The following is a 25374-nucleotide window of genomic DNA, read 5'->3' as shown; positions in this document are numbered from 1 at the left end:
TCCAGTTCTGTAGTTCAGGTCCACTTTCATCATTCCCTCTATTGGCGACGTTCAGGGATGAGTGCCTATCCTTATCTAGCCAAAGCAGCTCTGTCTCCATGCATAAGAGGGAGATACCAGCATGTTCAGGGGAACCTAGAACTAGCACCGCCTAAAAGAACATCCAGTCAGACATCTTCTTGCCGTGCAGGACCATTTGTCCCAGGAGGTTTCCACTGGGCAATAATACAGTCCAAACCACTGTGCCAAGAGCCATGTGCATTACAAAAGGTTGCATGGAAAGTAAATAGCTCTACCTCATGCAGTGTGATTTGATGTATGTACTGCATGGGAAGGCACTTCATCTCCTTTTTCCTGAGTCATTAGCCAATCTCACCTGGGCAGGGATGGGGGTTCTTCCTAGCATTAAGGGCATTTCTGTGTGAGGCTTGTATCCTGCATCTTTACTGGGGCTTCTGCTTCTGGATTCTTTGCAGGATTAAGCTTGGCTCCTTTACAGGTGTTTTTTTCCATGGATTTTCCTTTCTCTGCCATTCTGTATGGTTCATTATGCAGCCACTAGATGGCACTGTGGTATAGTAGGATTGCATAAATACAAAGAGCATTCATAGTGCCATTCAGGATATTCCAGACTTTCCTCAATTTAAAAACCCCCACAATAATGGTTGCAAAGCACACGGGAGGTCCTGGAGGATGATAATTCTAGGACCCGCAAACGACTGTGAGAGAGCAATCACGAGTGCACAATAAAAGCTTAATGCAGAAAGGCTCTAAATATGGCAGTCTTTCGGACACTGAACATGAAGAAATTCGTCCACCATGCAACATCCTGCCTTCTAGTTGTGTGCCAATCATCAACAGTTCAGAGCCATGGTGTGCTGTCCTAATTCCTTGGAGACCCTGGCACTGTGTTTATGCCTAAGTGCAACCGCAAACAGCTAATATTGTACGGAAATTAGAAATGTGAGACAGCAGTAGCACTCCAAAGTAGGGTTATCCATTTATTGCGATGCTCCTCTGCCTCTTGTTTTTACGCCAAGTTCTTCTTAATTAGTAATGCCGCTTTGCCAATTTCACAAATGGGAAATTTACATGCAGATTCCTTAAAAAGAGAAGGCAGCACAAAAATGCCAGCCATTTCCCCCATCCCAGTCTCTTTCGCTTGCGGGTGCCGATGTGAACACTGCAGCAGATTTATCAATCTGAAGGCTCCCCAGTGAATTCTCCTTAAGCTTTCCTAGATGTATGTGCCATTAGGGTAAAACTGACATTCTGTATGCAAAAGGACTGTTTGGAGATCAAAGCCGCATTACTGCAATAATGTGGGGGGGGGGAGTGGGGGATGAACTCTGTGGGCTGCAGTAAAGAGGAATAATCTTTCAGGCATGATTAAAAAGCCCAATTTAAATATGGGCTAAGAACCCAGAAGCATATGAAGCAGAAATAATAACGAAAGAGAGCCCGGAGGCTTGAGTTGCCTTAAACAATTTTTTTAAAGAATATTTTGGTGGTGATCCCATTCCAGAGTTAGAACTGGAGTGAAGATTATTACGGATTTGTAGTCTCTGTTACTTAGAAGTGATTGTTTGCCCTCCCAAAACTCCTTGAGGGAAGCCATGACTGCTAAACCAGTTCATGTTGGCAGTGTAAACAGGTCCCGCAATAAAATCAGAAGAGAGAATGGTTTTGTTGAATTGAAGGCAGGGAGAGGGGTGGGGTGGAGGGACTCAGAGGATCTGTAGCTCAGTGCCAGGGCACCTGCTTTGCATGCAGAACTTCCCAAGTTCAATCCCTGGTATCTCCAGATACGGTGAGGAAAAAATCCTGCCTGAAACCCAGGAGAGCCGCTTCCAGTCAGTGTTGGCAATACTGCACTAGATGGACCAAGAGATCTGTGATTCAGTTATACAGCAGCTTTCTATGTTCCTCTGTAGCTCTTTCTGTCTGAAATTGAAGGTGCAAAGTACTTACGAGGATTGCTACCTTCCCCTGGTGATCTTGTTCATGTATATGCAAGGACTGTCTTGTGATCAGGTTTCGGCTTGGCAAATGATGGCTGCTCGGTGCATCATTGGGCAAAACACCCGGTGTTTTCAGGCAGCTTCGGTATACTCATGATTATAAGTATTCGGTCATGATGTTGTTTTCATTATTGAACACTGATTGGGCAAACAAGTCATTTAGGACACAACTGAATGGTACAAAGAAAACAGTGGAAACTTTCCACTGAAAATTACACTGCCCCGTGTCAAGTTCTAACTTCCCTTCTCTAATGTCTAATTTAAAGAACTAGGGGGTGGGGAACTGGGGGTGCACCCAGAGGACAACAGCCAGGATCGTGAGAGGTCTGGAGACCCAAGTCCTACGAGGAATGGTTGAAAGAGCTGGGTTCATTTAGCTTGGACAAGAGGAGCAGGGCTGGTGTCAAGGGTAGTATAATAATTTTCAGCAGGAGCCCACGGACGAGATCCCCCTGGAGTTGTTCTTCCTCACCATTGCAACCTGCTTCTTCACTTGCCTCTTGCTCTGGCCCAGAATAGCCACGCCCCCTTTTCCCCAACCACCTACTGTTTGATGGTGTCCTGGCTTTTGTGAAGTGTTCTCCCAATTCTAAAATGTTAAAATGCCTCTCCTAAGGGTTAGTTCCTGGCAGTAAAAGCTTTACGCTAAAATATGCTGGTATTTTTTGTAATTTGGCCCCACCCCCTTTGCCTTCAAAGGGGGGCCATTGAGGGTGGGCCAGACACCCTCAATGGGCCCCCTCAATGGGGGGGCCAGACACCCTCAATGGGCCCCCTCAATGGGGGGGCCAGACACCCTCAATGGGCCCCCTCTCTTGGTAGGTCTCCCTTCTCGCCACCATTGTCACCAGCTGCTATTGCTCCTTCTGTTCCTCTTTCTCATCATTGCGACCACTTGCTTTCTAGACAGGCAGTGAGACAGTGACCAAACGGACAGTGGCATCTACAGCTTCTCCTTCTCACCGTCACCATGGTCTGGGCCAGAACGAGAGGGAAGTGAGCAAGCAAATTGCAACGGGGAAGAGGAACAGCAAGTCCAGGGGGCTCTTGTCAGTGGGCCCCTCCTGGGGCATGGGCCCTTGGCAGGTGCCTGACCAGGCCTACCCTTGACGCCATCCCTGACAGGAACGTTTTTCTTTCAGTATATAACAAACACTTGGGTACAATAGGTGCTGTTGCCTGGTTCATTTTGTCTTGTTTCTCCACCAGGTTCCGTGCTACAGTGTACCCCTGTCCAGAGTCAGCTGGAGAACGCCGCGAAATAGCTGCTGGTGTGAACACAAGGATTGAGGATCTAAACACGGTACGTATCCTTCAGCCTTGGTCTTCTGCCTTAGTGGTAGTCCAGGCCCGGGGTCTGCAGCATCCTCAGGCCAATTTCAGGGCCTCAGAACCATGGCAAGAACTGCTGTTAGGAACAGCAGGAAGCTGCCTTATACCGAGTCGGACCACCGGTCCATCCAGCCCAGTACTGTCAACCCTGACTGGCAGTGGCCCTCCAGGGATTCCAGCAGGATTCCTTCCTAGCCCTACCTGGAGATGCCGGGGATTGAACCTGGGACCTTTTGCGTGCAAAGCAAGTGCTCTGCCATTGAGCCACAGCCCTTCTCTAAGCCACACCCCTTCTTTTCCCTGGTCTCCCCTTTTTTATTTAGCCTGGCAGGGATAACAACAGCAGCCCTGCATCACACTGTTTTGGCCTTTGGACAGTCCACTGTAAAGGACAGGACGTTTGTGCAGCATAAGAGCAATTTCCCCCTTTATGCCACTACCTTGGCATATGCATTTTTGCTGCTCAGGAATGGCAGATGGTGAGTCAAGCCCAGCACTGGCGCAAAGCACCTTGGGGCAGGTGCCAGGGTCCCCAGGGGCCTCCTCTGTTGCTTGCCCACGTCTCCCTTTTTGAAAACAGCAACTGTGTCTGGCAGCTGCCATTTTTATTTCCCACAGTGCCCCGGAGCAACAATAAGTGGAGGAATGGCACTGTCGGAAATTACAACGCTGTCTGCTGGCTGTGCTGGCAGGAAAGCCCACCAGGACCCACTAATGTAGGAGGGCCCCCACGATGGACACTTTGCCAAGGGCCCCCTCAAACCTGGAGCTGCCTTTGTTGTGACAGAAGGTTGATGAGCCGTGGAGGTCAGTGGGGCTGTGAATCCACTCCGGTTTCAGTCAGAACCAGTCAGAACTCTGAAGGAGCCCTCCAAGGTGCCCACCTTGGAGGGCTCCTTTAGAGTTCTGACTGAAACCCAGAGCAGATGCACAGCCCCACTGACATCGGAGCCACCAGCCTCCACTGATGAAGAGCCTGGTGCTCAAAGGAAGAAAGCAAATTCCAGGCACCATTTAAAGGATTCCTGCGGCTGTGGCATAAAGATGTGAGAGCTGGCATCAAGCGGTCCCCAGAGGCATGGGAGGCATTAGTTACAACCTGGTCCTGCATGGCCCTCTAATAAGCAGCAAAGCTAAATTAAGAATGACCTAAGCCCAGGGGTGCAGGATGCCTTTCAGCCTGAGGGTTGGACTGCATTTTGGAGAAGCTCTTGTGGGCTGCATTCCTGTGGTGGGCGGGGCCAAAGGCAAAAGGGGTGGGGTCAGAAACCCTAAAATGCCAACACATTTTCGCTTACAGCTCTTACTTCCTTAGAAAAGGCATTTCAAGCTGTTAGAATGAGGGTGGGTGGTGGGTGGAACTGCACAAAAGCCAGGAAACCACCAAGCAATCAGCAGGCAGGGGGAAGGGGGTGGAGCCAGTGGAAGAGGGTGTGGCTCTCTGGGGAGCCCCAGAGGGCTGGATTTGCACCCCTGACCTGAGCGCTTGTCCATTCCTTGCTTACAGGTGATCACCCAAACTGAGTCCCATCGCCAAGGGCTGTTGAAGGAAGCATCCGCAAACCTGTGGAGCTGGGGGATCAAGGTGAAGAAAATGAAGGCCATCTACCACATCCTGAACTCTTGCAACATTGATGTCACCCAGCAGTGTGTCATTGCTGAGATCTGGTTCCCCGTGGCAGACACGGGCAGGATAAAGAGGGCTCTGGACAAAGGAATGGTAAGATGCTTCATCTGGAATCCCTTAGCTAATTTCCAGAGGACCTTCGCCAGCATGCTTTGGACGAATGGCTCAGTGGCAGCGCTCCTGCTTTGCATGCAGAAGGTCCCAGGTTCAATCCCCGGCCTCTCCAGGTAGGGCTGAGAAAGACCCTTATCAGAAATCCAAGAGAGCTGCTGCCAATCATGGTAGTCCAGCCTTCCCCAACCGGTTGCCCTCCAGATGTGTTGGACTTCAGTTCCCATCAATCCCAGCAAGCATGGCCAATACCCATGCTGGATGGGGATGATGGGGTTGTAGTCCAACTCATCTGGGGGGCAACCAGCTGGGGAAGGCTGATTTTGACAATATGGGATGTGTTCCTAATGATTTCCAAATCCAAAATCATCCATTTTTGCTGCTTCCTTGTACTTGTGACTTTTTCTGCATGTGCTTTTCCTGGAAACCAGCCAATTCTGATGTAATTTTTTTTAAAGGGTGGTTAACAAGCCACCTGTTGCATCAGAATGCAGAAAAATCTATGAGGGTTTTGCAAGAAAGATCTGGGATCAAGATCGACTCCTGCCCGATGCTGTGCAGAGATGCTTCCTGAAAAAGTCAAGGTGGATCTTGCATTCTGATGGAGGCCTGGTTCGGACAAACCCAGAGGCTGTCCGCGGTGGAAGAATATGATGGTTCCCATGTTTCCTCTCCTAGGTGGTGCCTCTCTTCAACCTCTGGGCCCAGTGGGTGTCCATGCACGGACATAATATCTGGATAGGACCCAATCGACACACGCAAAATCCAACAGCAGTGCTGGCTCCAGGTTTTTGAGGGTGCTTGGGCAAGACACCCTCAACGGGGCCCCATCCTCAGTGAGTTACGTTCTCACTGTCATTGTCACCTGCCGCAAATGCTCCTCATTGACTGGCACAATCACAGAGGGTGAAATAAGCCACGGTGGCTTATTCCCCCCTGCCCTCTCCCCCACGCACACATGCCATGGTTTCTGGGTGGCTTGTTACCCATGGCAAGAAGCCACCCTGGCCAAGTTCACACAACATGACAAGCCGTGCTGCCCAGGGTCTTTATGTGAATCCCCCTGGTGTGTGACCAGCGTGTGCAGGGTGATGAACAAGGCACCGTGGCTTGTTCAGGGCCATCCTGCGATCGTGCGAACAGGGCCGTTCTCTTTCTCATCATTGCCTGCTTGGCAGGCAGAGAGGCAGTGAGCAAGGAGGCATCTACTGCTCCTTCTTCTCACCACCACCGTTGTCTGGGTCAGAGAGAAAGGCAGGTGAACAAGCAGGTTGCAATGAGAAAGAGGAGGAGCAACACCAGGGGGCGGTTGTCGGTGGGCCCCTCCTGGGACATGGGCCCTCAGCAAGTGCCCAACCATGCCTACCTTTGACGCTGGCCCTGCTCAACGGTGAAAGGTCCAAATTATGCAGTCGATGTTTGTATTTCAGAAAAGGCCCTCTGCAAATGTGGTATCCACATGTGCCTGAGGCTGACAAGTGCACCCAATGTGTGGGATAGGACGAACTCAATCTCCACCTCAGTTCCCCACCACATGTTGCCTCTAAGCTCATTGGAACCAGGCCGTTATTCCACATAGGTAATCTTCCATGGCAGAAAGTCTTCATTGCAATGGGTGGGAAATGAATACAGCTGCTGCCAGTTTGGCAATAGCTAAGTTTGGAAACTTCATAAAAGAAATGTGTGACCCTTGGAAAAGACTCTCAAAACATGGGGAGAACTGAACAAATAATCTGTGGGCTGCTGAGAGCAGCTGTTTTCAGTTTTCGTTGTGGGTTTTGTTTTGTTTTTGCTGTTGCTATTTTACTGGTGACTGACCTTTGTTCTGCTGGATGTGGCAAAACTTTCCATTGCAACTGGCCCATCCTATAAACTGCTACTGCTAACATGTAAACAGCTTGAGACTTAAGCCCCCTTCATGCGTGACTTGCATGAAGGGGTGACATGCATAGAAAGGAGCTGTGGGGCTGCACCCCCACCCCCCAATAACACACAGCTACCTTCAACCCTGGTCATCACGAGCCTGAATGAGTGAGGCAGAGAATCCTACCCATGTAGGACTTCTTCAGGACCTGGAAGACCATCTGTGCTAATGTGTGGTGCAGCCTTCCCCAACCATGGCCATTGGCCATGCTGGCTGAGAATTATGGGAACTAATCTGGAGGGTACCATGTTTGAAACCCTGACATGGAAGGTGGGGCTGGGAGGAGCCATGGATCATCGAGGGTAGGGCCAGAGGGTCAGCCCCTCCTGGTGAATTTGGGAGGTCCACTTTACTTCAGCCTTTAGTAGGGATGTCCATCTCTTGGAAATGCAGCTCTTTTTGAGCTTGCTGCATTTCTACGGTGCCCCAACTAGGCTTGCATTTATGAGCCAAGCTGCTGGTAAGTAGACATTTATACAAATTGCAGACACAATTTATAGAATTTGTACAAATTTCAACTGCAATTTGTGCTAATTACACAAGTTGCAGCTGAAATTTGAGCAAATGTCTATTTACACAAATAAAAAAATACGGAAAATCTGCCAGCTGGCCCCATTTGCTGCAGACTGAGTTGGACGAGCTGGCGGAAGATGGAATAAAGTCTGGGGGGGGGGGGTGAGCCGATGAAAGCTTGTTGAGCTCTGCCCCCCAGATTCCTCCGACATTCCTAGCCCTTAGTCTTCAAGATAGAATGAGTTGGGATTCCACTATCAGTGAATGAAATCCATGATAACTTTGACTGGTTCTGCTCCCCTCTGTAGTCCTAGGGCCCATCCATGCTACAGATTAACCCAGTTTAATGGCTTTTCTCTCGCAAAGATCCCCGGGAAATGTAGTTTATTGAGACCACTTGAGATATTTATCTGAAAACTCTCACTGGCCCACCTCCAAAATACTACAAATCCCAGGATTCCTTGGCAGATGCTATATGACAGTTAACCCAGTTTTACAGCCAGTTGTGGTGTAGATGTGACAATAATCATCATCAATCTGGTCGCAGGAACGTAGCGGCTCTACAATCAATCCAATCCTGACCACTATACAGACCAAGATGGCTCCTCCTACCTTCAACAGAACCAATAAATTCACCTCAGGTTTTCAGAACATAGTAAATGCTTATGGTGTGGGTAATTACAGAGAGCTCAATCCAGGTAAATGCATTCTGTTTTATTTTGACTATACTGCGTTTTTTAGATTGAGAATTGGACATGAAATGCGAAGGGCCTTGTCATGGTTGATTCCAGTTACTCCAACTTTTACCCGGGCAGTTTGCCTGACACGCAAGGACGTTTGGCTCTTTGTAGATCAAATATTTTATAGGGAAAAAAATAACAATGTGAATTCTGGATATATTCTTTTTATTGTATGCTGTTTTAAGAACTAAGTAGATGGACAAAACGTGCAACTAACCAAGCAAACATTTCTCACCGAACGTTCAGTGTGATCACCAATGCTCAGTTTTGAAAAGACAATTATAATGACTGTCTATTATTATCATCAATTTCTGGTAGAGAAAATGGCCTGTCTTCCTGCTTTGGAATACCTTGCGCAAAAGGAAAATGTCACTGCAAAATGAGCAAGCATTCCTTCCCAGTATGTCCGCAAAGAACACATGAAAACTCTGTGTAACAGCACCATCTGGCGATTCCAATTGTAATAACACACATTTTAAAGTTCTTGTGTGTTAAATTTTTGGACATGCTGAAATCAGTACAGTCAGTACTGTATGGGGGAAGAGGTGGGGAGGTGCTTAATGAAATGCACAAGCCTTATCCTTTGTCTCATTCCCCCCCCCCCCCGGCATTTTTGCCAAATCTTGGGCTCACCTATAGCGTAAAATCAGGAGCTAAAGTAGGGATGTTGGAGAAATCCTCAACAGATTCAAATATGCTCTGCTTTCTGTGAATCCGACCTGTGGGTTCCACAGCAGACCAGCTTTTTCCGAGTCACGCAGACTGGGTTTTCACAGGGGGAGGGGGATTTGCACTAATGCTCATTAACTGATTAACTAATGTGCATTTGCACAAGTGTGCATTAGCACTAATGTGAAGCAGCGCAAGTAGAACAACATTTCTGGTTAATAAATTCCGATTCTATCAGTGAGTAGATGACAGAACAAAAGGCGCCTGACAATCTGCGAAACACAGACAGAAAGGATTTAACAATATCAGTATATTCCTAGTTAAGGGCCAAACTAGACATTCCGCTACTCATGCATTGACTCCAGTGGAAACTTTTTTTCATTTTTTAATAACCCTTGAGGGTGGGGGTTGGAAATTCAGGAATAAACTGGGTTGGGGGAAGGTTTAACACCCCCCTTCCTGAGCATTGTGGTCCAAATTGGGGCTGCACGTGCTTACACAAGACTAAGGAAAACTGTCACACATCATTATACTATGTGTGATTAGAACGTGTAGTTTGGCCCTCAAGGTGGATGCCACAAAAGGCGCCAGGTGTGAAGAGGGAGTGAACTCCATTCAGTTCAGCGACTGAAGATCTAGAATTAAATAGCAAACAATGTTTTAGAAGTTGGAAATAAAATAACTGTTTCCGTTATAAAGACCTATTAATCTCAAAATAATATATCATCATATGCTTGTTAAAGAATAAATTATAGAGATCCACCTGGTTTGCATACTTTTCAAATTAGATCCCATTTGATGGAATTAATAGGTGAAAACTGGTATTTAAGAGATCTAACAGAAATCTTTTAGCCTTGTGATACGTTCCATGGGGTGAAAAGAAAATCCGATGCTGTAAAGAACAATATTGTTTAGGAACCTGGAATGTCAGATCAATGAATCAAGGTAAACTGGAGGTGGTCAAACATGAGATGGCAAGATTGAACATCGACATCTTGGGAATCAGCAAACTAAAATGGACTGGCATGGGCGAATTTAATTCAGGTGACCATCATATCTACTATTGTGGGCAAGGATCCCTTAGAAGAAATGGAGTAGCACTCATAGTCAACAAAAGGGTGGGAGAAGCAGTACTGGGGTACAATCTTAAAAATGATAGAATGATCTCAGTACGAATCCAAGGCAAACCATTCAACATCACAGTAATTCAAGTCTATGCCCCAACCACAGATGCCGAAGAAGCTGAGGTTGATCGGTTCTATGAAGACCTACAACACCTTCTAGAACTAACACCCAAAAAAGATGTCCTCTTCATCATAGGGGATTGGAATGCTAAAGTAGGAAGTCAAGAAATCACCGGGATAACAGGCAGGCATGGCCTTGGTGTACAAAATGAAGCAGGACAAAGGCTAATAGAGTTTTGCCAAGAGAACACGCTGATCATAGCAAACACTCTTTTCCAACAGCGCAAGAGACAACTCTACACATGGACGTCACCAGATGGTCAATATCGAAATCAGATTGATTATGTCCTTTGCAGCCAAAGATGGAGAAGCTCCATACAGTCAGTAAAAACAAGACCTGGAGCTGACTGTGGCTCAGATCATGAGCTGCTTCTTGCAAAATTTCGGCTTAAATTGAAGAACGTAAGGAAAACCACTAAACCATTCAGGTATGACCTAAATCATATCCCTGATGAATATACAGTGGAGGTGAGGAATAGATTTCAGGGATTAGACCTGATAGACAGGGTGCCTGAGGAACTATGGACAGAGGTCCGTAACATTGTTCAGGAGGCAGCAACGAAATCCATCCCAAAGAAAAAGAAATGCAAGAAAGCCAAGTGGCTGTCTGATGAGGCTTTACAAGTAGCTGAGGAAAGAAGGGAAGCGAAAAGCGAAAAGAGAAAGGGGAAGATATATCCAACTGAATGCAGAGTTCCAGAGAATAGCAAGGAGAGACAAGAAGGCCTTGTTAAATGAACAATGCAAAGAAATCGAGGAAAACAACAGAATGGGAAAGACTAGAGATCTTTTCAAGAAAATTGGAGATCTCAAGGGAACGTTTTGTGCCAAGACGGGCATGATAAAGGACCAAGAAGGCAGGGACCTAACAGAAGCAGATGAGATTAAGAAGAGGTGGCAAGAATACACAGAAGAACTATACAGAAAAGATCTGAATGTCCCTGATAGCCATGACAGTGCAGTCACTGAACTTGAGCCGGACATCCTCGAGAGTGAAGTCAAGTGGGCCTTAGGAAACATTAGTAACAACAAAGCTAGCGGAGATGACAGTATTCCAGCTGAGCTATTTAAAATCCTAAAAGATGATGCTGTTAAAGTGCTGCATTCAATATGCCAACACATTTGGAACACTCAACAATGGCCGCAAGACTGGAAAAGGTCAGTTTACATTCCAATTCCAAAGAAGGGCAACGCCAAAGAGTGTTCAAATTACCGCACAATTGCGCTCATTTCACATGCCAGCAAGGTGATGCTCAAAATCCTACAAGCTAGGCTTCAGCAGTATGCGAACCGAGAACTACCGGAAGTACAAGCGGGGTTTCGAAGAGGCAGAGGAACTAGAGATCAAATCGCCAACATTCGCTGCCCATGAAATTCAAAGACGCTTGCTCCTTGGGAGGAAAGCTATGGCCAACCTAGACAGCATAGTAAGAAGCAGAGACATCACCTTGCCGACAAAGGTCCGTCTAATCAAAGCTATGGTTTTCCCAGTAGTAATGTATGGCTGTGAGAGCTGGACTATAAGGAAGGCTGAGCGCCGAAGAATTGATGCTTTCGAACTGTGGTGCTGGAGAAGACTCTTACGAGTGCCCTGGACTGCAAGGAGGTCAAATCAGTCCATCCTAAAGGAAATCAACCCTGAGTGCTCATTGGAAGGACAGATAATGAAGCTGAAGCTCCAGTATTTTGGCCACCTAATGCGAAGAGAAAACTCTGGAAAAGACCCTGATGCTGGGAAAGACTGAAGGCAAAAGGAGAAGGGGATGGCAGAGGATGAGATGGCTAGATAACATCACCGATGCAATGAATATGAACTTGAGCACGCTCCGGGAGAGAGCGCAGGACAGGAAGGCCTGGCATGCTATGGTCCATGGGGTCACGAAGAGTCGGACACGACTGAACGACTGAACAACAACAACAACAGAAATCTGAAAAATAATTACTAAAGACAAATATTTACTGCCTAAATTTCATTCTAAAGTATGATACTGAGCCTGAATAGGTAAAAGACTGTGGGCAGTATCCAATGGTAGTCCTGTGCAGAGTAGACCCATTGTCTACTCTGTGTAGGACTACCATTGGATACTACACTGTTTGAGCAAATGGGCACAGGATATGGACAAAAAGCCTGGTGTGGGGTTCTCCACATGATCCCAGCCTCTCAGAGCTTTCTCAGCAGGGCTGGATCCAGGCCATGATGGACCCTGGGGCTAGCCATCTGTAGTGGGCCCCCTCTCTGCCCCCAAGGTTGAATTCACACATGGCATTTGTGTGTGTGCACACACACACACAATAAAAAATGTACAATAATAATGCAAAAACATTTTTCACCACGTATTTTAGTAGAAATAATCTTCCATGCTTTCCTAGAAGCAAACGACTTCTCCCTCTCAACCTCTCTCTGTCCTCCCCATTCCCTCTCCTTCTCTTCAGCATTCTTTGCTGCTAATAAAGCCAAAGCTGCCCTTCCTGCTTGTCACATGCCTCCCTCCGCTTTCCCACCCTTGCCCTTATCCGATCCAGCTGTGATTAATTCCAACCAGCTCTTGTGGGCAGGGAGCCAAATGGTATTTCTCCTGCTCTTGGGCATATCACACCTGGGAAATGGATTTTCCAGTGTCAGAAAATGGGGTGTCCCATGCTACGAAATAGACATTCCCAGTGCTTCTTAGCCCAGTAGATTGAGCTAGGAGGCATTGGAAACCTTGTTCGGAAGCATCCACTGCTTCTGGGGAGCCTGGGAAATGGAAGTTCCCAGTGCTTCTTAGCCCAGTAGATTGATCCAGGAGGCATTGGAAACCTTGTTCGGAAGCATCCACTGCTTCTAGGTTGCCTGGGAAATGGAAGTTCCCAGTACTTTTAGCCCAGTAGATTGATCCAGGAGGCACTAGAAACCTTGTTCAGAAGCATCCATTGCTTCTAGGTTGCCTGGGAAATGGAAGTTCCCAGTGCTTCTTAGCCCAGTAGATTGAGCCAGGAGGCACTGGAAACCTTGTTCAGAAGCATCCATTGCTTCTAGGTTGCCTGGGAAATGGAAGTTCCCAGTGCTTCTTAGCCCAGTAGATTGATCCAGGAGGCATTGGAAACCTTGTTCGGAAGCATCCACTGCTTCTGGGGAGCCTGGGAAATGGAAGTTCCCAGTGCTTCTTAGCCCAGTAGATTGATCCAGGAGGCATTGGAAACCTTGTTCGGAAGCATCCATTGCTTCTAGGTTGCCTGGGAAATGGAAGTTCCCAGTGCTTCTTAGCCCAGTAGATTGAGCCAGGAGGCACTGGAAACCTTGTTCAGAAGCATCCATTGCTTCTAGGTTGCCTGGGAAATGGAAGTTCCCAGTACTTTCTGGCCCAGTCAATTAAGCAGCAAGGTTGGGTACTCTATTCTCCAGGTTCCTTGGCAGTGATGGATGATCCACAAGCACATCCAAGCCTCTGAAAGTATCCACACCAGACACCCTTCCCTGCTCCTACTGCCCCTTCTTTAGAAAGGTATGTTTTGGCAAAGCAGGTGAAACCGGTAGCAGGGAGGGCTGTCTGGTAGCAAAGAGTATTGGTGTTAGGGTGGGCCACTGCAGAATGGGGTTGCATTTCCGGAGGGTTTGGGCTTGGCTCATTGTTTCCTAGAGTGGAGGAGTTCATTCCAAAGCTCCACAGTTCTGAATTTCAGGGCCACCGCTACACAGGATGATGAAAGCCCAGTGTGACCAAGGCAGGCAAGTGTGCAACTGGCTTTTATGCAGTGGATGTGGTGGCTCTGATTTCGGTGGGGCTGTGATTCCATCCCGGGTTTTAGTCAGAACCAGCTGGAACTCTGAAGGAGCTATCCAGGGTGCTGAACCCATTTTGGGGATGGGGTTCAGCACTTTGGATAGCTGCTTTAGAGTTCCGGCTAGTTCTGACTGAAACCCAGAATGGAATCACAGCCCCACCGAAATCGGAGCCACCAGGCTCCACTGCTTTTATGTATACGGTGGTGATGAGGAAGACGATATAGCAATCCACTTCCTTTTAAGGGAATGACCTGACCGTCTTTGTCCTTCCCACAGCTCCCTACACTATAATTACCTTCCCTTTCCTGTTTGCGGTGATGTTTGGTGATTGTGGTCATGGCACAGTCATGCTGGGCTTCGCTCTTTGGATGATCAGCAACGAGAAGTCCCTTTTAGCCCAGAAGAATGACAGTGAGGTGAGTGCTCTCAAGTGGAATTGTATCCTTACAGCAGTTTCCAAGGTTTGCTCAGTAGATTAATTTCTTTCCAAATTTTCATTACTTTCCAAACCAGTAATGAAGTGGGGAGAATGGCCAGATGAAGAGCTCTTACCTTGAGATCAGCCTTCCCCACCCTAGCCTAAAACATCCAGGGGGCACCAGGTTGTGGAAGGCGGATGTAGATGGTAGGACACTCTGGATCTGGGATCCAGTGGAGGCTGGTGTCTCTGGTGTCTCTGATGTCAGTGGGGCAGTGAATCCACTCTAGGTTTCAGCCAGAGCCAGTCAGAACTCCAAAGGAACTATCTAGAGTGCTTTGCACTGCAGGGATCCCCAAACATTTTGGGTCAGTGGGCATGTTCGGAATTTTGAGAGTGTCATGGGCATTCTAACAAAATACCTGCCATGGTGGGAGGCTTGCCCATTCATAAAATGAGGGTCATAGTGGGCATGGCTGATCACAAAACACTCATTTCCCAGAAGGTAAATTGGTGAGACTAAAAGAAAAGTAATTTGCCCAAGAACCTAATTCCGAGGCAGAGCTCCAAAACACAAAATTCACTTTTTGATTCCAAATGAAGATGGCTCTGGAGGGCAACACTTTGCTTTACAGCATAGTAGCCTCCTAATTTTGAAAAATCTTAACAACTAAAATAAAAATCAGGACGGGCAGGGAGCCTGGTTGGCACCAAGAGACCCGGCTGTATACTATTCCTGAAGATCTCTTGAGTAACCTTGTAATCTTCCTGTGCAGATCTGGAACACCTTTTTCAGTGGCCGCTACCTGATCCTTCTCATGAGTATCTTCTCCATCTACACTGGCTTTATCTACAATGATTGCTTCTCTAAGTCATTCAACATATTTGGGTCTTCCTGGCATGTCCGCCCCATGTACAACAATGGTGGATGGACGTAAGTGGTAAACTCCGCGTTTGTCAGCCGAGCTAGATACGTTACACATGGCTGCTGGAGAAAACAGCAGCCACATATCCATGACTGCTGCAGAAAACAGCATCCACGTATCCATTTCCCCCCTACCCTTCCATAACATCTTGTGGAACTTACTTCAGGACACGTCGCAATAACCTGCCACATTTCCCTGTGCCAACAGCAGCCAATGATGCAGGGCCAGTGAGGGGAAACTAGTGACAGCAAAATGTCCCTTGGCTTGATTCAGAACGGGCTTGGCCCATACGAGGTGTTGTTGTTTAAAAAAAAGGGAAATCCTACAAAATGTTTTTATTCTGAGCCCGTTCCAAAATTCTGACTCCAGAAATATGATAGGATCCACACAGATTATTTCAACCCACCCACAAGCCCGCAATTTGCAAGCTGCCTTAGCCTCACTCTGACATTCCTTTTGTCCTGGATAAGTTACTTGGTAGTGGTGTTAGTAGTGGGGAACCTTCATACCAGGGGCCCTGGGAAATACTGTTCTCCAGGGTACCCAAGTACACTTGGCGTGGACACCAGGCATCTGGAAACTACATGTTCTACGCTCCCTGTGCATGGGACATTATTGTAAGCATGCTTACGACAATGTCCTGGGTGTAGGGAGCCCTGGAATGTGTAATTTCCAGGATGCCTGGTGTCTATATTAAGTACTCAGTGCCCTGAAGAAGTACATTTCCCTGGGGCTCTGCTGTTTCTAGTGTTCAAGGTGCCGAGAAGGGATGAATGGAGATGCAGTGATGCCTCCCCCTGCGAGGTTACTGTGATGGGAAATGGGGTGGCTGCAATGTCAGGGATTTCATGGACATTTGGGCTTGGCTCCTAATGAGTCTCTGGGGGGATCAATGGTGCCATGGTAAATTTTGAAGTGCAGGCACTCATCGTGACAGTCCCCTTAGCCATGCCCCCAAGGAGAGTCCAAAACTTCAAGCAGCTGTGTTGACCCATATAAACACACCAGTTCTAGCACTTTTCATCTCCTTCAGGGGCAGGTTGTTTGTAAAGCTCATGGGTCTTTATGGCTTATTCAAGAGTAAGCCATCTCAAAATACTTGGCATCACTACAAGAAACAATATATTTTGGCTGGGAAAATCCATTTCCCTCCCAGCTAATGTGAAGATTGCAGCTAAGCACAAGGAGAACAGGGAATTGCAGAGGATGGGAGTGAGATAATCTCATCTCAGCGTTCCTGCTAATCAAAAATGCCAGTGCTGCATCTCTATGAATTCTGGCTACACCACTGTGTATGTGGGGGACAGGCTCCTAAATTCAACCTTACAATTGCTCCCCTCCCATTTTCCAAACTTCAGCACCATCACTAGGGAAAACACAGAACATCCATGGTGTCAATACATGGGATAAGTTCTACTTCAAAGGGAAGTCTAGGGCTGGTGACACAGAAGATGTAAGAATGCGCACAAACTAAGATGTTCATTCATAGGCACTATCCATCCAAAACAAAGGCTACTGTACATACACAATATATTTACTTAATTCAACATATAACAAAGAGTGAATACACTATACACACACACACACACAATTTCCTCAACACATAAGTGAGAATGCACAATAGAGAATTATATTTCAGACTCCAATAACGACTATGAAGTACCAGTAAAATTCTGTTTCAGCTACGTTAATTATTTATCAAGTCACTAGGAAAAAGAAATTTGATGTCCATGGGAGAAAATCTTTTCTTTTTGTTGTTTTGATTGAAGATGTCAGGTCAAGATGTTCCTTTCAGGTCAAGAATCCTCCTGTTCTTTCACACCCTTCAACAGACTGTGAACGACTGGAGGAAATTTTTGTTACCACCAAAAGAACAGGAGGATCTTGACCTGACAACCTCAGTCAGAACAACAAAAAGAAAAGGTTTTCTCCTGAGGACACTGGAAGTATTTTTTTTTTAAACTCTGGGTTCTCATGAATGGTGGTACTTGCTCCCCAGTCACTTCCTCTGCACAAGGGAGCAGCTAAACAAACCACAGGCCTTCCCTAAGAGTTACATGCAAACCAGAAACTCTGGCTTGTCTCTCCTGCAATAAGCCAGGGCCATAAGCTGTGGTCCCTGGTTTGTTCAACTGCTCCTGCTTTCAGCGGGAGCAGTCACGTACTGTATACCAGCCTGCTGCCTCATTCGTGGTAACCCAGAATTTTTTAAAAATCTCAGCTACCATGATGTGCTAGTCAGGCCAGTCTACACAATGGTTTAGGGTTGAGCTTTTGGGGTTTTTTTTTTGTTAAATCAAGTAGTGACGAAAGCCTAGGGATGTACGAAAGTCACTTACCTTTCCGCAGATTATGTTGATGGTGGTGGTGGGGGAGGCATTCTGTCCCTCCCCCCGGAATCCTCGACGGGGGGGAGGCGATCCGTTCCTCCCCCTCTGGAATCCTCCACGGCCGGCTGTGCTCCGCGGCAGCTCTGTGGAGCAGCCGGCCAGGCCCAGCCAGGCCAGAGCCAGCCGCAGCCGGATCTCCGGCCACGGAGGGCTCTGGGGGGGGGAACCTCGTATGCAAATGGCAGTTGCTACGGCCGCCGCCATTTGCGTTCCTTATTTTTGGCCATCTTAATCTACGTAAATATTTACGTAGACTATGACGGCGAAAATAAAGGGGAATGCAAATAGCGTAGCGGGTGCTATTTGCGTCCCTTTTTGATTCACCATTTTAGCCTACGTAAAGATTTACGTAGGCTAAAACGGCGAATCAAAAAGGGACGCAAATAGCACCCGCTACGCTATTTGCATTCCCCTTTATTTTCGCCGTCATAGTCTACGTAAATATTTACGTAGATTAAGATGGCCAAAAATAAGGAACGTAAATGGTGGCAGCCGTAGCCGCCGCCATTTGCGTACGCGGTTTTGTTTTGTTTTTTAAACCCAGCCATGACAGGCTACGTAAATCTTTACGTAGCCTATGACGTCGTTTTGTTTTTGTTTTTTTACAAGACTGCAAATGGCGATGGCGGCAGCTGGTCGGAAGACCAGCCGCTGCCGCCGCCACCCGGAAGATCCGCCCCAGGTAAGTCTCATCCCGGGGGGGATCCACGGGGGGGCGGGGGGGGCAGGCCGTTCCGCCACGGAGTTCGGGGGGCCGAATGCACTGGCATTCAGCCTCACTGAGATCCGTGGCGGAATTCTCTGACATCCCTACGAAAGCCCATTTCACATCTGCGGGGAGCCTAAGCATCTAACATTCCTCTCTTCCTTCATTCTTAGGGATGAATTTGTTCATGCAAATGAAGTGCTCCAGCTGAACGCAGCAAAACCAGGAGTATACTCTGGAAACCCCTATCCTTTTGGAATTGATCCGGTAATTAAAACAAACAAAAAAGATTTCTCCATGTCACTCATCTGCCAGTGGATCATAAGGAAGGAATAAGGGGCAATTTGTTGGGGCAACCTAAAGTTTTCCAGAAAGGCGTCCGTAAATTGACACAGTTACTCAGAAGACAGCAGTTTTAGGACTAAGTCTGGGGTTTCTAGCAATGTCTTCTGAGTCTTTTGTCTTCCATGTTTAAATGGAAAAAAGTCCTGCAACTCCCAGCATGCTGGCTAGGGAATGCTGGGAGTTGTAGGACTTTTTTGTCTGAACTTGCTTGGATTGCACCCTTAATAGCTGAAACTATAGGCAGAAATTCAGCTGGTTAAAGGTTCTTCCTTCACTGCATCACCATGCAGGGGAAAAGCTTTGCTTGTTGTATTTCTGCCTACCATGTAGGGATAGTACTATGACTACATGAATTCTTAGGATTTAAGCTAGTGACAGGCAACCACTGTTGGGGACAAAGTTTTTAGTGAGGTGCATTTTAAGGAAACAAAGCTACATGGGCAGAGACCCCAAATTCAAGAAGCACGTGAGCTCAGCTTTCTTCTCCCAGATCTAATATTTATTGATTGGGTGATCCTGCACCAACAGTATATATGGCATCTTCCAGACATGCATGGGCAGTGAAGGCAGATCCATGCTCCCATGGAGCTTACAGTCTGTCTATTCTAGACAGTGGGGAAATAACGGAGGAAGAGATAGATGAGAGTGGAGAAATAATGGAGAGGGAGATAGACGAGAGTGGGGAAATAACGGAGGGAGGGATAGACAAGAGGGGAAATAACGGAGGGATGGATAGTCGAGAGTGGGGAAATAACGGAGGGAGGGATAGTCGAGAGTGAAGAAATAACGGAGGGAGAGATAGACGAGAGTGGGGAAATAACAGAGGGAGGGATAGACGAGAGTGGGGAAATAATAGAGGGAGGGATAGACGAGAGTGGGGAAATAATAGAGGGAGAGGTAGACGAGAGTGGGGAAATAACAGAGGGAGGGATAGACGAGAGTAGGGAAATAATGGAGGGAGGGATAGACAAGAGTGGGGAAATAACGGAGGGAAAGATCGATGAGAGTGGGGAAATAACAGAGGGAGAGGTAGACGAGAGTGGGGAAATAATAGAGGGAGGGATAGACAAGAGGGGGGAAATAACGGAGGGGGGGATAGACAAGAGGGGGGAAATAATGGAGGGAGGGATAGAGAGTGAGGAGAGAAGTACATGGGCAAAATCAAATTCATTACATATCAAAGCTTCGCTACAATTAGGAATGAGGATTAAGAGGATAAGCCAAAGGCCATGCAGTAATGGTGGATTTTGAAGAAGGGTTTGAAGGGTGAGAAAGAAGTGGCACCACATATATCATTCCCACTTATTCTGTTGTTCAGTGTGAGTGCCAGTCCATGCACCATCTACACATGGGAGGGAGGTACCAGCAGGCTTGGGAGATCTCCAAGGATTGCAAAAGCAGAAAAAATCTTTAGAAAAAAACCCATAAGAGGGGGGAATCCCCCAAACCAGCCCATTACTGGTATGCAAAATTATATGCAAAATTATTTTAATTGGATTGCCATATATATATCTTTCATGTGTGTGTGTGTGTGCGCGCGCTGTAGATAGACAGACAGACAGACAGACTCAATTGAAAACGGGTGAGAACTAGTTTTGTGAGGCATTTAATTAATGAATAAATAACGACTGAGAGTTCTCAGTGGCCACTAGGGATGGAGGAAGAATTTGGCAAATCCAAATTCCAAATTGGACCCACCTGGCCTTAATATTTTATATTAAACTCAATAACAGCCCATTAAATTATTTAGATTTTCAGTGGTATCCATTTCCAATACCGAAATTGAAAATGTTAATTTCATCATGGCTAAAGAGTATGAATTTGTATTTACTAAATATCCAAGCATAGTTACTGGGGTGGGGGGAACTCGATTACAACTTTAAAACTCTTCAAATTCGCTGGGGTTGTATCCAGTCTTTATGTTAGTAATCAACTTTATGCAACAGTGCTTTTTTTAAGAAATAGATTATTTTTCTACAGAAAAATATAGCAGTGAAAAATTTACCAGAACATTTTCCATCCCACATCAATGTTGCCTTCCACCAAAAATTCATTATCAGTGTCTTGTTAAGGCTGTTTGATAGACATGAAAAGAAACATCCAGCTTAATCACTGAATGACTGTGACTATGGCAAATTGCCACTAGATGGCAGCATTGGTTGCAAGCCTTCCTCTAAGCTGCTGAGCTGGCGTTCATATCAGTCTTAATACCATGGTCCATGGTAGACTTTGGGCGGCCCTGTTCAGGTCTATGCTCCTGCAACCTCACCATGTCTTAATGAACGGATGAAATTTCCATGCTGCCTTTCAGCAAAGAAGACTTGGCAGAAGAAGATTAACCAGGCGTAAAAAGTACAGTTAACAGCAATTTTGAAGTTTGCATAAGGGTGCCAACATTGTCATCCTTTCAGCGCCAGATTAAGAAAGTACTCTACTCCCAGCATAGCATAAGGTTTTAACTGGTCTTGGGATTCTTAGTTACTGATACTTAGAGCTGTAAACTAAAATGTGCTGGCATTTTTGGCATTTGGGCCTCACCTGCCACTGGAATGCAGACCAGGAGAGCTTCTCTGAAATTGACTTCAGCTGTTAGGCTGAAAGAGGTTCTTCACCCCTGCCGTATAGAATTGCATCATTGCAAGGGAATCAAAACTTGCAGTCCAGAGCTACTCAAAGGCAGGAAATTCGCTCACCAGCTTCCTGCAGGCCAGCCTGCCACCCAGCCTAAATGTGCCATCCACCGAGAGCAGGCAGGCTGCAGGAATGGATCTGCGCCCAATGTTTGTCCACAAGAGTTGTTACGTGGAGCTGAATCCCTGACAATGTTTCACATGGATGCAATGGCCTGGTTCTCAAGGCATGACAACCCACCAGATATAGTGGGTTGTCATTTTGTGGGAACCTGGTGCGGTTTCCGCAGGGTGGCTTATTTTTCATGAACAAGCCACCCTTGTGAACCCATTTATTTATTTATTTCATTTATATCCCGCCTTTTTTCCTCCAAGGAACTCAAGGCAGCGTACATGATCCTCCTCCTTCCTCCATTTTATCCTCACAACAACAACCCTGTGAGGTGGGTTGGACTGAGAGTCTGTGACTGGCCCAAAGTCACCCAGTGAGCTTCCATGGCCGAGAGGGGACTAGAACCCGGATCTCCCGACTCCAGTCCAGCACTCTAGCCACTACACCCCATGGCTTGTTGTTGGGTTGTTCATACCCACAGTGGATTGTTCTGACATCCAAACCCAGCAGGGTGTCTTCATTGTAGATTGTTGGGTCTGGCTAGAGAGCCACCTGGCAAGAGCAGTGAAAACCCCTGCCACTCCTTGCGATCTTGCTAGTACCGCCACTATCCTTCCTCATCCCTTCTCAGTGCTCTCAGCACCATGCTCCTAAAAATCAGAGAAGAAAGGACACCAGAGAATGTTCTGAACACATTTGCATTTTTTTTTCTAATCCTGCACAAGTGTGCAGGAGTGACATTTGCCACTAGGAAATTTGCATAATTTCCCGCTTCGCTTTATTGCTCTGCCTTGAAATTTGTGCAGTTTTCCCCTTATTGATTTCATTTCATTTATGTCCCGCCCAATAGCTGAGACTTTTGGGGTGATTTGCAACAATTCACAGAAAAATACAAAAACTACAACATTGTAAACATTATAATACAACAGTATAATAAAATGTCTAAAAAAAATTTAAGATTCAAAATGTAAAACAATTAGGTAAAAACTGCTTTTCCATGAGATTTGCGCAATTTCCCTGTTAGTTTTACTGCTGCGCCTTGAAATTTGCACAATTTCCCCCTCTGTTTTACTGCTTTGCCATGACATTTGTGTATGCTTGGCGATCCTGCTCACTGCTCTGCAGTCCATATGTATATGTGACAGCTAGCAATGGAGACCAGTGGAGGGAAGCGACAAGCACATAGGTGGGTGGGTGGGGGAGCCGAACGCAGCTGGCGGCTGCAGGAGAGGAGAAGCTTAAGGGGTGGGCATTCTTACTTCAGTAGAATGTGAAGCAGCCTTTTAAAGAAGGTGTGCACTATCAAGGGAAGCCCAGAAGTTGAGCATGAAATTGACAAGGACAGTGACAAGAGTGGGGATATCAGTATGCCTGGCTAAATAATGGACAGGTGGTCTTTTGTTACTCCTTATCTTCTTTCTTATTATTGCTGCCACTTACTCGCTTGACAGGCAGAGAGCCCGGGAGCAAGTAGGCAGTAGCATCTCCTCCTCCTCCTTCTCACCACCATCATTGACTAGGCCAGTGCGAGAGGCAGGTGAACAAGCAGGCTGCAATGGTGAAGAGGAGGAGCAACTCCAAGGGGCTCTTGTCAGTGGGCCCTTGTTGGGGTGTGGGCCCCTGGCAGGTGCCCAAAGTTGCCTATCCTTGACGCTGGCCCTGATCAGGGGGAACAGGTAGAAAAGAACTCTCATTGGGGGTTAGGTGGCACCAGGGAGGAGGAACGTGGCAGGTCTGGGTTGCAGCCGGGCAGAGTCAGGGGTGGGGAAGGAGGGTGAAGAGGGTCAGGGACGCTTTTCCTTTTAACACTGACTTACAATTTATATTAAGTTGGGAGTTTTCTCACATTCCATTCAACATCCTCCCAGAGGCACCCATACTAAGCTTTTCTGGATATGCGAAATTTATGTAATAATTTATTTAAATTTGATTAAGTGCATTAATAGGCAGGTAAAGAAGCCCCTGAAAACTGTATTCTCAGACGCTTCTTCCTGGCCTGCTATTTTTCTACATGCAAGCATCTCCACCCTCACCCCCCGTAATGGAGAGCATTCAGAAATTCTGTACTTGTAGCTGGACGTTTTGCCTTGCAGTAGAAGCTTTGCTGCCTGTTTCTCTATAAAATGGCTCTTCTGTTGAGTAGCGATAAGAAGCAGGGACAGCTACACTGATATAATGATCCCAATATCCAAGATCTCTCTCTCGCTCTCTCTCTCTCTTTTTTTTGTAATCAAATATTATGACTATTGAGCAACGCAAATGCTGATTATCAGAACATTTGGATTCTGCTTCTCCAACCCAGCTCAGGAGATCTTGAATCTGAAGTCTTTGCCCAGTTGGGTGACCGTAAATCAATTTATTTGTATGTTGACTTAGCTTCTCTGTTTCTTAAAATAAGGCTAATATTTTCCTCTGATGTTCTTGGATGATAGGCGGTTTTCTTTCTGCAAAATGATGCAGTCCGAGTTCAGCATATTTCTGTAGTCCCACAGAGTTCAGAAAGGATGGATGGCACTTCTTTTAAACTTGTGTGGGATAAACTTAAGTTAAAAATAAAGTTAAACTTCTCATACGGCCTTACAGGCCCTCACTTCTAATTGTTATTTTCTTTTGTTCGCTCACCTACTTACCTGTTTCTCCAAGATCTGGAACATCGCAAGCAACAAGCTGACATTCTTGAACTCCTACAAAATGAAGATGTCCGTCATCATGGGGATCACACACATGGTCTTTGGCGTGATACTTAGTCTCTTCAACCATGTGTAAGTTTTAGTGTCTCGTAGTTGCAAATATTGCTTGTTGCGATATACTACTGTGAATCATTTGTGAGCCTGCTGGGAATTCTGAATCAAAACCCTGTTTCACATCCTGGCTTTGGAGACTTCACAGTCCCCAGTCCCAGTTCCCTCCATTTTGTTTAAATTTATGATCTCTGGTATCTCACCCTTACCTTCATCTAACCACCTCTTCAGTGTCCAGATCTCCCAGTGACAGCCTGAGGGTTGCTAGTATTTTCAGGGTCAATAGCCAGAGGTAGCCCTTGCTGTGCCAGCCTCTATGTGAAACTGTAAGCCCAGGAGCCAAGCAGCTTCAACACCACTTTCTACTGCTCCAGCCCTTCGCCTTCTGTGTGATTGGCTGCTGTCCTTTCTGGTCCCCATATAACAGCGGAGGGCAACATCTGGCCTAAAGGCCTAATGCAGCCTGCAGAGGTTGCCCATACAGGCCCTGGAGGCTGGGGGGGGGGCTTTGTGAGGAGTCTGGGAGAGGGATTCCCAATGGAAGAAGGTGCAGGGCAGGCCAAGCATTCTTGCCACAGGTGGGCCTTTTTGGATGGGAGAAGACCTGCATGCTGTGAAGCCGGTTCCTGGGAGATGTGCCAGGATGATCATCCAACACACACTCTGGGGACAAATAACGCCAGAGGGTGTGGCCACACTATTTACTATGGATGTTCCATAAGCATATTAGTTATTTAGTTTGGGAATTCCTTTGTTTCTTTAGCGATCATGATTTATTATTATGTATGTTCTTCTTTTTGTTGCACTGATTTTGTTAACATTGTTTCAAAATAAAGTAAGATTTCATGACAAAAAAAGAAAGAGCTGGGGGGGGTGTCATCCAGGGCCCCCTCCTATTCTGGTTGCTCAGCCCTGCTATATAATTTCCCCTCCCTATTAGCAGCAGATTTTACCTATATACAAAGTAGCACCACACTAACATGGCTCCTCGTTCTGCCCCTTCTCGTCCTGCTCCACTTCCTGACAGAGATGAGCCAACTTCTCCATTTTGATTTGGAGGAATCAGCCCATTCTTCTGGAGCTTGGGCTTTTCCCGAGAGTTCTTTGAAATCTTGGAAAGGCCTTGCCTGTTCCAAATGGTTCCCTGCCAGCCTGCCGC

The 25374-nt window shown here is 46.7% G+C and overlaps 1 protein-coding gene across 4 annotated transcripts in view; it reads left to right on the top strand.

Annotated features, from left to right (window-relative positions):
* Nucleotides 1-25374, top strand: part of ATP6V0A4 (ATPase H+ transporting V0 subunit a4) — a 72619-nt gene that overhangs the window by 26711 nt on the left and 20534 nt on the right. For all 4 annotated transcript variants that reach the window (XM_084809547.1, XM_084809549.1, XM_084809548.1 and 1 more), the window contains 7 exons: nucleotides 3231-3324; nucleotides 4861-5073; nucleotides 8076-8226; nucleotides 14224-14363; nucleotides 15142-15299; nucleotides 18561-18654; nucleotides 24118-24236. In XM_084809547.1, the coding sequence (XP_084665673.1) occupies nucleotides 3231-3324; nucleotides 4861-5073; nucleotides 8076-8226; nucleotides 14224-14363; nucleotides 15142-15299; nucleotides 18561-18654; nucleotides 24118-24236 (969 nt within the window). The remainder of the gene's footprint in view (nucleotides 1-3230; nucleotides 3325-4860; nucleotides 5074-8075; nucleotides 8227-14223; nucleotides 14364-15141; nucleotides 15300-18560; nucleotides 18655-24117; nucleotides 24237-25374) is intronic.

Source organism: Heloderma suspectum, chromosome 7, assembly GCF_057233095.1.
Source record: "Heloderma suspectum isolate Gila_16-S chromosome 7, 16-S_ref, whole genome shotgun sequence".
Classification (NCBI taxonomy): domain Eukaryota; kingdom Metazoa; phylum Chordata; class Lepidosauria; order Squamata; family Helodermatidae; genus Heloderma; species Heloderma suspectum.
Note: the sequence above shows the minus strand (reverse complement) of the source record. Positions and strands in the feature narration are given on the sequence as shown.